General features: G+C 41.5%; 1 protein-coding gene across 3 annotated transcripts in view; it reads left to right on the forward strand.

Moving 5' to 3' along the window:
* The window catches only part of LOC110529717 (snRNA-activating protein complex subunit 1), a 35,816-nt gene extending 22,789 nt beyond the window's left edge, over positions 1-13,027 (forward strand). For all 3 annotated transcript variants that reach the window (XM_036985196.1, XM_036985197.1, XM_036985195.1), the window contains 2 exons: positions 11,515-11,574; positions 12,781-13,027. In XM_036985196.1, coding sequence (XP_036841091.1) covers positions 11,515-11,574; positions 12,781-12,818 — 98 coding nt within the window. In that variant the 3' untranslated portion in view covers positions 12,819-13,027. The remainder of the gene's footprint in view (positions 1-11,514; positions 11,575-12,780) is intronic.
* The last annotated feature ends 369 nt before the right edge of the window (positions 13,028-13,396 follow it).

Below are 13,396 nucleotides of genomic sequence, written 5' to 3' on the forward strand. Positions count from 1 at the left end.
CCAGTGGGTTTGGCGACGAGTATGAAGCGATGGCCAGCCAACGAGAGCGTACAGGTCGTAGTGGTGGGTAATATGGGGCGTTGTTGAGAAAACGGATGGCACTGTGATAGACTGCATCCAATTTGTTGAGTAGAGTGTTGGAGGCGTTGCTTGTTAAACAAGTGGAGCTGGGCCTGGCTTAAACTGGATGCCACTATAGAGGTTAAAGGAACAACACACGCTTTCCCACTTTTTCAATTCAGTGGATTAAAAGGGTGGTGTACGCTCTGCCTGAAAGGTCAATTATGCCAACAAAGTTTATCATGCTCTGCTGGCACATTGTGGAACAGATGTCCACACTCAGAAAGTATACAATGTAATAATATGCAGTGTAGCCCAAAGATATTGCTTTTGTTGAAATTGACAGTAAGACGTGTGAGGGGGGATTATTGCATTTTACTTGGTGAACGTAATTTTTGCACAAATTTAGCCTTGTGCACTTGATCGATAGATCACTATAATAGAGCAAAAATAAAATGCCTGTTTCATATTTCTACTAAAGATATTTTTTTCCCCAAGTGCAATATTTAGGTGTGTGTGTGTGGTCAAAAGTGTTCTATTATAAAGGGTGTCATGGCTACAGTGCCTTGCGAAAGTATTCGGCCCCCTTGAACTTTGCGACCTTTTGCCATATTTCAGGCTTCAAACATAAAGATATAAAACTGTATTTTTTTGTGAAGAATCAACAACAAGTGGGACACAATCATGAAGTGAAACGACATTTATTGGATATTTCAAACTTTTTTAACAAATAAAAAAACTGAAAAATTGGGCGTGCAAAATTATCCAGCCCCTTTACTTTTAGTGCAGCAAACTCTCTCCAGAAGTTCAGTGAGGATCTCTGAATGATCCAATGTTGACCTAAATGACTAATGATGATAAATACAATCCACCTGTGTGTAATCAAGTCTCCGTATGAATGCACCTGCACTGTGATAGTCTCAGAGGTCCGTCAAAAGCGCAGAGAGCATCATGAAGAACAAGGAACACACCAGGCAGGTCCGAGATACTGTTGTGAAGAAGTTTAAAGCCGGATTTGGATACAAAACGATTTCCCAAGCTTTAAACATCCCAAGGAGCACTGTGCAAGCGATAATATTGAAATGGAAGGAGTATCAGACCACTGCAAATCTACCAAGACCTGGCCGTCCCTCTAAACTTTCAGCTCATACAAGGAGAAGACTGATCAGAGATGCAGCCAAGAGGCCCATGATCACTCTGGATGAACTGCAGAGATCTACAGCTGAGGTGGGAGACTCTGTCCATAGGACAACAATCAGTCGTATATTGCACAAATCTGGCCTTTATGGAAGAGTGGCAAGAAGAAAGACATTTCTTAAAGATATCCATAAAAAAGTGTCGTTTAAAGTTTGCCACAAGCCACCTGGGAGACACACCAAACATGTGGAAGAAGGTGCTCTGGTCAGATGAAACCAAAATTGAACTTTTTGGCAACAATGCAAAACGTTATGTTTGGCGTAAAAGCAACACAGCTCATCACCCTGAACACACCATCCCCACTGTCAAACATGGTGGTGGCAGCATCATGGTTTGGGCCTGCTTTTCTTCAGCAGGGACAGGGAAGATGGTTAAAATTGATGGGAAGATGGATGGAGCCAAATACAGGACCATTCTGGAAGAAAACCTGATGGAGTCTGCAAAAGACCTGAGACTGGGACAGAGATTTGTCTTCCAACAAGACAATGATCCAAAACATAAAGCAAAATCTACAATGGAATGGTTCAAAAATAAACATATCCAGGTGTTAGAATGGCCAAGTCAAAGTCCAGACCTGAATCCATTCGAGAATCTGTGGAAAGAACTGAAAACTGCTGTTCACAAATGCTCTCCATCCAACCTCACTGAGCTCGAGCTGTTTTGCAAGGAGGAATGGGAAAAAATGTCAGTCTCTCGATGTGCAAAACTGATAGAGACATACCCCAAGCAACTTACAGCTGTAATCGCAGCAAAAGGTGGCGCTACAAAGTATTAACTTAAGGGGGCTGAATAATTTTGCACGCCCAATTTTTCAGTTTTTGATTTGTTAAAAAAGTTTGAAATGTCCAATAAATGTCGTTCCACTTCATGATTGTGTCCCACTTGTTGTTGATTCTTCACAAAAAAATACAGTTTTATATCTTTATGTTTGAAGCCTGAAATGTGGCAAAAGGTCGCAAAGTTCAAGGGGGCCGAATACTTTCGCAAGGCACTGTAAATGCAATATTAGGTTTTTTTTTTTTCTCAAGACTTGAGTGTCATTTGCAGTAAAGTCTAGGCAACAAATAACATTGGATTGCTTTCTTTACATTTCTTAGCTGTGAGTTAGGTTCACATTAACCACTTTCTTTTACAGAGACTGATCATGTTGATGATTTTCTTTGTTTAATTAGTTAACCTGCATTTCCTCCTAGCAGGGATTTTTTTTGCATGTTTCAGTGAAGAAAAAAGGTGTCACCTTTTTTGGGCCCTCAACAGTTTGCATCCCTGTTATTGTTAGGGAAGATTTTACAGGTTTTAGTAGGCACAACTGACTCAACACAGAATTTTACATCTGACTTCATTAAGATCAGAGCTGCTGTTCTCGTACCTCCCACAGAGTACAGTCAAAACATCCTTGGAGACGAGTGATACTATTGTTCCATACCTGGACAGTTTCTCCAGTAGGTTGGCAAGAGGTAGACAACATTGTGGTCCAATGTCCCCAGGGGAGGTCTGGTAGTGGCAGAGAAAGCACTTGGTATTGTCCGATAGCACAAATCAAGAGTTATTTTTCCTAGTGTGACATTTCACATATTGGTGGTACATGCAAAGTACAGTTTTTAAAATCCCCTAAAATAAATGTTGGCGCGTTGGGTGAGATGGATTCCAGTTTCTGTGACTGGTTATTGATCAGCAAGGTGGCGGGTAAGGGAAGATTGTTTAAATCTTTCTGATTCCCCCACGTTTGCATTTGGGTTTGTAATCCACTCGCAGACAATCAGGGATTAGATGGGCCATTGGAATATCCATCGTGTTTGAATTGCATTGTAGTAGGAACTCTCTGCTGTATTGGATCCGCTGCCAGCGGCACTTTCATAATTTAGTCCGTTATTGTACATACCTGCTACAATAAACAAGATCAGTCCAGCACACCATCACTGTAAAGCTGTTGTTGAGAGATTGTTTACAAAGTGTATGAATTAAAAACCTAAAACGCCACACCCACTGTGGGATGGAACAGAGCCGTGCCCCCCTGTCACTCTACAAGGTGGTTGAAAGTGTTACACAGGTGCTGGCCCATGTTGACTCCAATGCTTTCAACTGTTGGCTGGATGTCCTTTGGGTGGTGGACCATTCTTGATACACACAGGAAACTGTTGAGTGTGAAAAACCCAGGAGCATTGCAGTTGTTGACACACTCAAACAGGTGTGCCTGGCACCTACTACCATACCCCTGTTCAAATGCACTTTTATTTTGCCCAATCACCCTCTGAATTTGCACACAAACACAATCCATGTCTCAATTGTCTCGTTTCATACGCTTAATCTACACTGATTTTGAAGTGGATATAACAAGTGACAGCTTGCACCTGTTCAGTCTGTCATGAAAACAGCAGGTGTTCCTAATGTTTTGTAGACTATGCATATGGCCGATATAAGGGCTGTTATTGCATGACGCAGAGTGCTTGGATACAGCCATTAGCCGTGGTGTATTATCCATAAACCCTAGTGGTGCCTTTTTGCTATTAACTGCTTACCACCATAAATAGAACAATTAGAACAAGTCACACCCCTTTCTGATATACCGTGACCCAAACTACCCGGTTTGATATTATGAATATACAGTACCTGTCAAAAGTTTGGACACCTGTTTTCTTAATCAAATTTTATTGCTCACATGGTTAGCAGATGTTATTGCGAGTGTAGCTAAATGCTTGTTCTTCTAGTTCTGACAGTGCAGCGATATCTAACAATTCCACAAATACCTAATATGCACAAATCTAAAGGGATGGAATATAAATATATGGAGGAGCAATGTCAGAGTGGCTTAGGCTAAGCTGCAATAGTATAGAATACAGCATATACATATAAAATGAGTAATGCAAGATATGTAAACATTATTAAAGTGGCCAATGATTAAGTCTATGTAGGCAGCAGCCTCTGCTAGTGATGTCTAACAGTTTGATGGCCTTGAGATAGAAGCTGTTCTTCAGTCTCTTTGTCCCAGCTTTGATGCACCTGTACTGACCTCGCCTTCTGAATGGTAGTGGGGTGAACAGGCAGTGGCTCTGGTGGTTGTCCTTGATGATGTTTTTGGCCTTCCTGTGACATCGGGTGCTGTAGGTGTAGGTAGTTTGCCCCCTGCACTCCTCAAAGTGAGCAAAGAACGTGTTTGCCTTGTCTGGCAGCAAGACTGTGGTGTCTGGGACGTGGCTGGCTGTCCTTTTGTAGTCCGTGATTGTCTGTAGACCCTGCCACATGAGTGTCATGTCTGAGCCGTTGAATTGCTACTCCTTTGTCTCGATATTGACGTTTTGCCTATTTGATTGCCTTGCGGAGGGAATGACTACACTGTTTGAATTCAGCCATATTTCCCATCACCTTGCCATGGTTAAATGCAGTGGTTCGTGCTTTCATTTTTGCGCGAATGCTGCCATCTATCCATGTTTTCTGGTTAGGGTAGGTTATAATAGTCACTGTGGGTACCACATCTCATATACACTTGATAAACTCAGTGACCGTCTCGGTGTACACGTCCATATTATTCTCAGACGCTACCCAGAACATATCCCAGTCCGCATGATCAAAACAATCTTGAAGGGTGGATTCTGATTTGTCAGACCAGCGTTGAATAATATTTTTCACGGGTACTTCCTGTTTTGAGTTTCTGCCTATAGGAAGGGAGGGGCAAATTTACCAGAAGGAGGGTGGAGTAGGGTCTTATATGCATCCCGGAAGTTAGAGTAACTATGGTCCAGTTTTTTCCCAGCGTGAGTGTTGGTAGAATTTAGGGTGCCTTTTCCTAAAATCTTCTTAAAATCTCCAGCTACAATAAATGCTGTATCTATGTATATAGTTTGCATAACGTCCAGTGAAATTCCTTGAGGGCCGTCGTTGTATCGGCTTAAGGGGAAATAGTCACAGCCGTGTATAACTGAAGATAATTCTCTTGGGAGGTAATACAGGAATTCTAGGTCAAGTGAACAAAGACTTGAGTTTCCTGTATGTTATTACAATTACACCATGAAACATACACCCCCGCCCTTCTTCACAGAGATGTTTATTCCTGTCAGGGCGATGCACTGAGAATCCAGATGGCTGGACCGACTCCCACAGTATATTGTAGTGGAAATTTCCTGTATTACCAAATCACAAGAGCGCAAACCACACATAAGACAGTTATCATAAAGTCCATCTAATTATATGAGCTCCATCACAACCCTGTGACTCTCAGATCAATTCAGTGTCTATAAATGAATTCTGAGTGCTTACACATTGCAACTGAGATCCTTTATAGCAAAAACACATATAGCCAGACAGCATTGGCTATAAATTATCGTTCAGTTTTGGTCTCCTAAACTATGTTCTTATCTCGCTCTTGGTACCATTCCAGACCAACACCATTACCTCATCCAATGGCATATATCAAATACACCCCCTCCTGGAGAAGATCACAGAGAGCCAGTGACTGGCACACAGACGTTGTGGAGCCAAGAGATAATTTGTTCCCGCTCAATCATCCCTTCACATGGTTCAAAAGATACGTTTACACATGACACATTCACAGATAAGACTAACCAGACCTCTCCCCTCTCTGGGCCCAAGTAACTTTCCCACATAAGCATGCTATAAAATGAGTAAAACATCTTATTTATAAATGTTACCTAAAGAATTCTGATTCTGCCACGACAATATCCCAAGAGCCATGTTTCTGTGAAACAGAGTGTACAATCCTTGTCTCTCTGGAAAGCAACCCTTGTTCTGATCTCATAAACTTTATCTAGGGACTGGACGTTAGCGAGTAATATACTCTGAAGCGGCTGGTGACGTGTGCCTCCTAAGTCTGACTAGGAGACCGCCTCCGGCTTCCTCTTCTCCGGCGGTGTTGTTTTGGGTCGGCCTCGAATCAGTTCAAAGCCCTGGGTGGCGCAAACGAAGGATCCGCTTCAGGGAAGTCATATTATTGGTCGTAGTGCTGGTAAGTTGACGCTGCTCTGATATCCAATAGTTCTTCATGGCTGTATGTAACACAAGATTTTCTGGGCTAACAATGTAAGAAATAATACATTAAAAAATGGTGCAAGGTTTCCCAAGGACGAGAAGCGAAGCAGTTGGTGCCATTTTCCTTGTAGTGTTGTAGAATAATAGTGAATACAACAAAACTATGATTTTTAAAAAATTATTTAACCTTTTTATTTAAGTGGGCAAGTCAGTTAATTAAGAACAAATTCTTATTTACAGTGACAGCCTAGTGGGTTAACTACCTTGTCAGCTTGGGGATTTGATCTAGCAACCTTTTGGGTTACTGGCCCAACGCTCTAACCACTAGGCACCTGCTGCCCGAAATAACACGTATGGAATCATGTAGTAACCAATTATTTTTTTTAAACAAATCAAAATATATTTGACATTCTTCAAAGTAGCCACCCTTTGCCTTGACAGCTTTGCACACTCTTGGCATTCTCTAAACCAGCTTCATGAGTAATGCTTTAACAACAATATTGAAGGAGCTCCCACACACATTTTCATTGACTCTGTTTGGGATGAGATGGGCCGCAATCTCAATTGGGTTGAGGTCGGGTGATTGTGGAGGCCAGGTCATCTGATGCAGCATTCCATCACTCTCCTTTATGGTCAAATGCCCTTACACAGCTTGGAGATGTGTTTTGGGTCATTGTCCTGTGGAAAAACAAATGATTGTCCCACTAAGTATAAACCAGATGGAATGGCGTATCCCTGCAGAATGCCGTGTTAGCCATGCTGGTTAAGTGTGCCTTGAATTCTAAATAAATCACTGTTAGAAGGAATTAAATTCCTATATGTTTATTACCCAATTCAATTAATACACTCAGCCCATTTCTAAGGATTGTAAGATACTTATTTGCATAAAATGGGCAAGACCAGTCTCAAAATCAAGCAATAGCGTTTATTCTCGAGAGTACTGAACATGATACAATTTACAACAGGTTATAAACTGAAAATGGCGTCATAGGTTTTAAACTGTCCCGTCCCTCCTCCACTCCGATACAATGGCAGTATAGTTCACAAGCCTTCCTACATTGTCCCCCACCGGTTTAAGTAATTTACGACCAAGCCATGGTCTCCCTGTGTAGATAAGCATTCTAGTCAGTCTGACGATAAGTTCATTCGTTTCTACCAAGGAACAGACGGTCTTTGTTCTAATTCTTGATTATAATTACACACATTATATTCAGTACTAGGATTAAAATAAAATTCATACATCTATACAGTATTCTGATTTAGTCAGTCCTGATTGAAATGCATACATAATTTAGTAATTATTTATAAAAATCCCTTAACAATCACCAACCGTGTCACCAGAAAAGCACCCCCACACCATCGCACTTCCTCCTCCATGCTTCACCATGGGAACTACACATGTGGAGATCATCCGTTCACCTACTCTGCGTCTCAAAGATACAGCGGTTGGAATCACAAATCTCCAATTTGGACTCATCAGACCAAAGGACAGATTTCCACCGGTCTAATGTCCATAGCGCGTGTTTCTTGGGTCAAGCAAGTCTCTTTGTCGTTTTCTTTCCAGCAATTCATCAATGAAGGCCTGGTTTATGCAGTCTCCTGAACAGTTGATGTCTTACTTGAACTCAGTGAAGCATTTATTTGGGCTGCAATCTGAGGTACACTAAACTCTAATGTACTTATCCTCTGCAGCAGAGAACTCTGGGTCTTCCTTTACTGTGGCTGTCCTCGTGAGAGCCAATTTCATCACAGCGCTTGATGGTTTTTGTGACTGCACATAAAGAAATATTCAGAGTTCTTAATGTTTTGCATTGACTGTCCATGTCTTATAGTTATGATGGACTGTCATTTCTCTTTGCTTATTTGAGCTGTTCTTGTCATAATATGGACTTGGTCTTTTACTAAATAGGGCTTTCTTCTGTATACCACCCCTACCTTGTCAAAACACAACTGATTGGCTCAAACGGATTAAGAAGGAAAGAAATTCCACAAATTAACTTTCAACAAGGCACACCTGTTAATTGAAATGCATTCCAGGTGACTACCTCATGAAGCTGGTTGAGAGAATGCCAAGATTGTGCAAAGCTGTCAAGGCAAAGGGTGGCTACTTTGAAGAATCTAAAATGTGTCATGACACCTGCAATGACAACAAGCTCAGTACGATGATGCTGTGACACACCGCCCCAGACCATGCCGGACCCTCCACCTCCAAATCAATCCTGCTCCAGAGTACAGGCCTCGGTGTAATGCTCATTCCTTCAACGATAAACGTGAATCCGACCATCACCAGTCCTGTCTGGTCCAGCGACGGTGGGTTTATGCCCATAGGCGACGGGGATGTCTGGTGAGGACCTACCTTACAACAGGCCTACAAGCCCTCAGTCCCGCCTCTCACAGCCTATTGCGGACAGTCTGAGCACTGATGGATGGATTGTGCGTTCCTGGTGTAACTCGGTTCAGTTATTGTTGCCATCCTGTACCTGTCCCGCAGGTGTGATGTTTGGATGTACCGATCCTATGCAGGTGTCGTTACACGTGGTCTGCCACTTCGAGGATAATCAGCTGAACGTCCTGTCTCCCTGTAGCGCTGTATTAGGCGTCTCACAGTACGGACATTGCAATTTATTGCCCTGGCCACATCTGCAGTCTCCTTGCATCATGCCTCCTTGCAGCATGCCTAAGGCACGTTCACGCAGATGAGCAGGGACCCTGGGCATCTTTCTTTTGGTGTTTTTCAGAGTCAGTTGAAAGGCCTCTTTAGTGTCCTAAGTTTTCATAACTGTAACCTTAATTGCCTACTGTCTGTAAGCTGTTGGTGTCTTAACGACCTTTCCACAGGTGCATGTTCATTAATTGTTTATGGTTCATTGAACAAGCATGGGAAACAGTGTTTCAACCCTTTACAATGAAGATCTGTGAAGTTATTTGGATTTTTTACGAATTATCTTTGAAAGACAGGGTCCTGAAAAAGGGACGTTTCTTTTTTTTTGCTGAGTTTAGTATGAAATTGATTCGGGAGAATGTTTTGTACCTGTTTGAATAGAAAGTGTTCTTTTTTTTTTAGGGTTATGAGCTCGCCATGCGTCAATGAGGTTGTGATCAGATAGTATATGTTGGAGAGCCTTGGTTGCCTGTGGATTGTTGGTCTTATTAGATTAGTCCAGATTGGCATTCATGTCTGTCCCAATAACCAGTTGGTGTTCAGTTAATTCCAACAAATATGCTGTTGAGAGGATCATATCAATTGGAGAATACACATTTAATAAAGGCATTTTTTTTAAATTTCCATTATGGATCCATTTTAGGAAAGTGATTATGCTTTCTTGGTCTTTGCCTTTACCAAGGATAGGGAATTTGAGTATGTATTATTGCGATTCCACGATTAGTTTTGTTTGTACAAGTGGTTCTCTATTCGGTCTCTTTGGCGCAGGTGTGTTTCTTGGAGCATTGCTATATCAATATGGTTTCTTGCGAGGAATGTCAAGACTGCTTGAACATTGATAGGAATATTAAGTCCTTTGAAATTCCAGATGGGAATAGCTAGTGTTGCCATTGTTTTTCTGAAATGTAAGTAGTAGCAGCAGTAGCTTCTTTTTGTGGGCCATGCTTTTTATTTTACATCAACACTAAAGATGCTAAACAAAATAAGTAAACAATTCAGACCTTTACAAATAAGTTGGCAGACTTGATGAGTAAGGGTGGGTAATGACAAATAAAATGTAAAACATAGATATGACACATGCAAGCCTAATACTTAGCATTCAAAAAAGGTATAGCAGTAGGATCCATGTATTAATTAATTGACATGGTGTCATCACTGTTTAAATGTTCTGGAACATAGGCAATATGTTACATATTATGCAATAATTACAAGTTCAATGCTCAGCAATTTTGTTCCTTGTACCCAAACATGAGGGGTGTACTCATTTGTCTTATGCTGAGGACAGCATCATAGCAATAGGCTATGCTGCATGACTGACTACATGGATAGCACACCTGAATGAGCCAGTCATGGGGTTTCATCTGTCGGCTTGTCCAGTTGTGTATTGGGTTTTATGTGCTTCTCAAGGAAGTCTTGACCATCTTTTGGCTGTGCAAATAGTGTTTTGTGTTCTGGAAGATTTAATGAGTTTAGCTGGGTGGATGAAGCCGCATTTCAGGCTTAGCTTTCGTAGCTGTAATCTCACTTTGTAGGTCTCCCTTGGTTTTAGCAGTTTGTCACTTAGGTCTGGGTAGATGCTGATCCTCTTGCCTGCGTAGGTCAGAGCCCTGGATTCCGCTGCATGGTGAACCATTCGCTGCTTGACTTCGAAGCTGTGGATCCCTACAATCATACAGTGAGAGCTGTTGTGGAGTTGATCCGTGTGGTGCACAATGTTAATGAGTGGCATGGGACCCAGCTTCTCCTGCCCGAACAGAAGGAAGGAAGTTGTGTTGCCCGCTTCCACTCTAGTTTCAAGTCCTGTGACCCCGCACATTGAATTTACAAGAATGATTTTCAAGTGATTTCATTTTCTCTTTTAGGAGTTTGATTATCCCTTCCAACTTAGCTGGCGCTGTTTCTAGGTCATGGAGTCTTCTCCAGATTTTCCACTTTGGTTGAATAGGTAACTATTTTAGCAGTGAACACTGCCATTGATTTCAGTTACCGTTTTTTATTGTAAGTCGAGGGCAGAGCCAATCTCCTCACCAACAATCTCTCGTATACTAGTGGCCTGCTATTTCTGTTGCCTGGTATTGAGAGCCGCCATGTTCCCACAGTTGAATTGTAGATGGACAAATTCTAGCTGCTGGGGCGTAATAGACTTGGTAGTTATTTCTTGTCACAAAATGCATGTCCCCACACCTTAATATGATAGTAGTAAGTCAGTCAATTAATGGTAATTTGCCACAAAGGTCATGTGTTTGTGTATGCCAGCTGACTTTTGAGGGATAGATGAATGTGTACTGTGTTGATGCATTTGACCTGTCTGTCCAGGCTTTTAAGTCACTTGATTGATATAGATGAGGCTGGTGGGAAGAGCTATAGGAGTATGGGCTCATAGTATTGGATATAATGGAATACATGGAGTCAAGTGGTTTCCCATATGTTTGATATGATTCCATTCCAGCCATTACGATGAGCCCGTCCTCCTATAGCGCCTCCAACCAGCCTCCTCTGATAACGTTTATTCATATTTATCTCAAGCCAAATGCTCTTTATTTCACTGATTTAACTCTGGTCATCACCAACCTTAAAATAGCTTTTTGTTCTGCTGTGTCCCTTTCCATTAGGAGATGAACAGAAGATCCAATATTGGCTCCTTAGTGCTGCAGAGGAGGACAAGACTGCATGTAAGAACAGGCCAATGCCACTTACCAGTGAATAGGGGATTATTTCAATGTAGACGTCCAATTAATTAATAGCACTGGTGATCTCCCAAAAAAGGAAAAAAACACTGACAGAATTTTCTGGCTTAGGTGTAAAAACTGCTACGAGGGACGTGGCGTCTTTTGGAATATTTATTTCTCGCACAGAATAAAATAGGTTGACTTTTGTACTATGGGGGATAGTAGACTGACTTTTGTTGTTCGTTAGGCCTACTCATCTTGTTGGCTGACAAAGTAAATGTGGACTGTTCCAATATCTTCAATATGCACCTTGGAATTGAATAAGGATGTCTGTCATCACTAGTAGCCTGTGAGAAAGACCCGATCACTTTGATGGAGAGCCGTGAGAGGTGATTCGGAGCGCACAGCACTCAGGGAGAAGGGCACAACGGCCGCTGGCCGCAAACGGCATGGATTTTATTTTAGGCATTATCAAGTGCTTGTCAAATTGTGAATGAGTAACTGATGTAGTGTGTTCAGCATGCACAAAAAAACAAAGCAGAGTTCACTTTTTTCCAATCATTCGTGTCATATCATGCAGCCTTACAATATATTAAAAATTAAAACATAAAGCCCAGTGTTTTGTAGAACTAAAGTTAGATTAATACCTCTAAATTAAGAAAAAATGAATTCCTATTTCTTTGCTAACCACTCAACACAGAATAGTCCATGTGCACACTCCCTCAAATCATTTGGAGAAAATATCCTTTCCATTTTATTCAGCTTTGTTCAATTGTACTATTCATTCTACAAAATAATGCCACGGAATTCTAAGCAAATCCTGTCTGCTAAATTAACTAGTGTATCCCACAGCCGTATGGCATAGCCAGATCAGGGCCGAACACATTTAAACGTAGATGTTCCAAAGGTCTGCATCAGTCAGTGGCTTGTAGGCTATGCGTGGAAGCCAGGAGATGGTAAATGTATGTTTAATTAACAGTCAATTACTGTGAGACCGACAGTTATTTGCTTGACGATCACCGGCTGACAAATACGTGAGCGCCACAGCCCTATCCCCAGCCGAGTCGTACCAAAGAAATGTTTTATATTGTTATGGTATATTCTCTCATTATTTGTGCATTTTAATGGACCCCAATGTAATGAAGGCACTCAAACCTGCTGTTTCCATTCTCCTAAATTGCTTTGACTCTCTCTTACATTTTGTTTCAGTGAAAAGACAGAAGCGAAAACACAGTTTCCGGTGGTGAAGAGAATGCGGAGGATTTGGGCTATAACTGCTGCACTTTTGGAGAGGCTAATACATTAGGAGAACACTAAATATCCACATAATGAATATATGCATCAAGTTGTCTGAGGGCTTGAGCCAGTTAATTACTGTGCATATAACAGGAAATGTAATTAATAGAGCACTTTTGTTTTTGTGTACAAATAAATGTGGCACCAAATTTGCATCATTCTATGAATTTCCAAGCATGGATCTGTAATCCTTTGTCCTTCTGACAATAGTACTGCACTGGGTATGGCCCATCCTGTGAGGTTCCCTCGTCCCCTTGTTTTTAGTCGGTCACCCTCCTGAAAAATACTTTTGAGCTTGGGTGGTGTTTTTACCCCAAGTTCCCCTACAATTGACCCATGTTACATTTAGCTCCACTTTCCCCTATCACTTACAGTGAATTGCGGCGCATTGAAGCCCTTAAGTCTATTAATGCATCTGTTACTCTAAGTAACACAATATATAAAAAAAATCCATCTGTTAGTTTAAGCTGGAGAACTGTTTTTTTTTTGCATTGGCAGCGACCCAATCCACCGCATACGCCTGTCGGCC

Source organism: Oncorhynchus mykiss, chromosome 8 (assembly GCF_013265735.2).
Source record: "Oncorhynchus mykiss isolate Arlee chromosome 8, USDA_OmykA_1.1, whole genome shotgun sequence".
Lineage (NCBI taxonomy): Eukaryota > Metazoa > Chordata > Actinopteri > Salmoniformes > Salmonidae > Oncorhynchus > Oncorhynchus mykiss.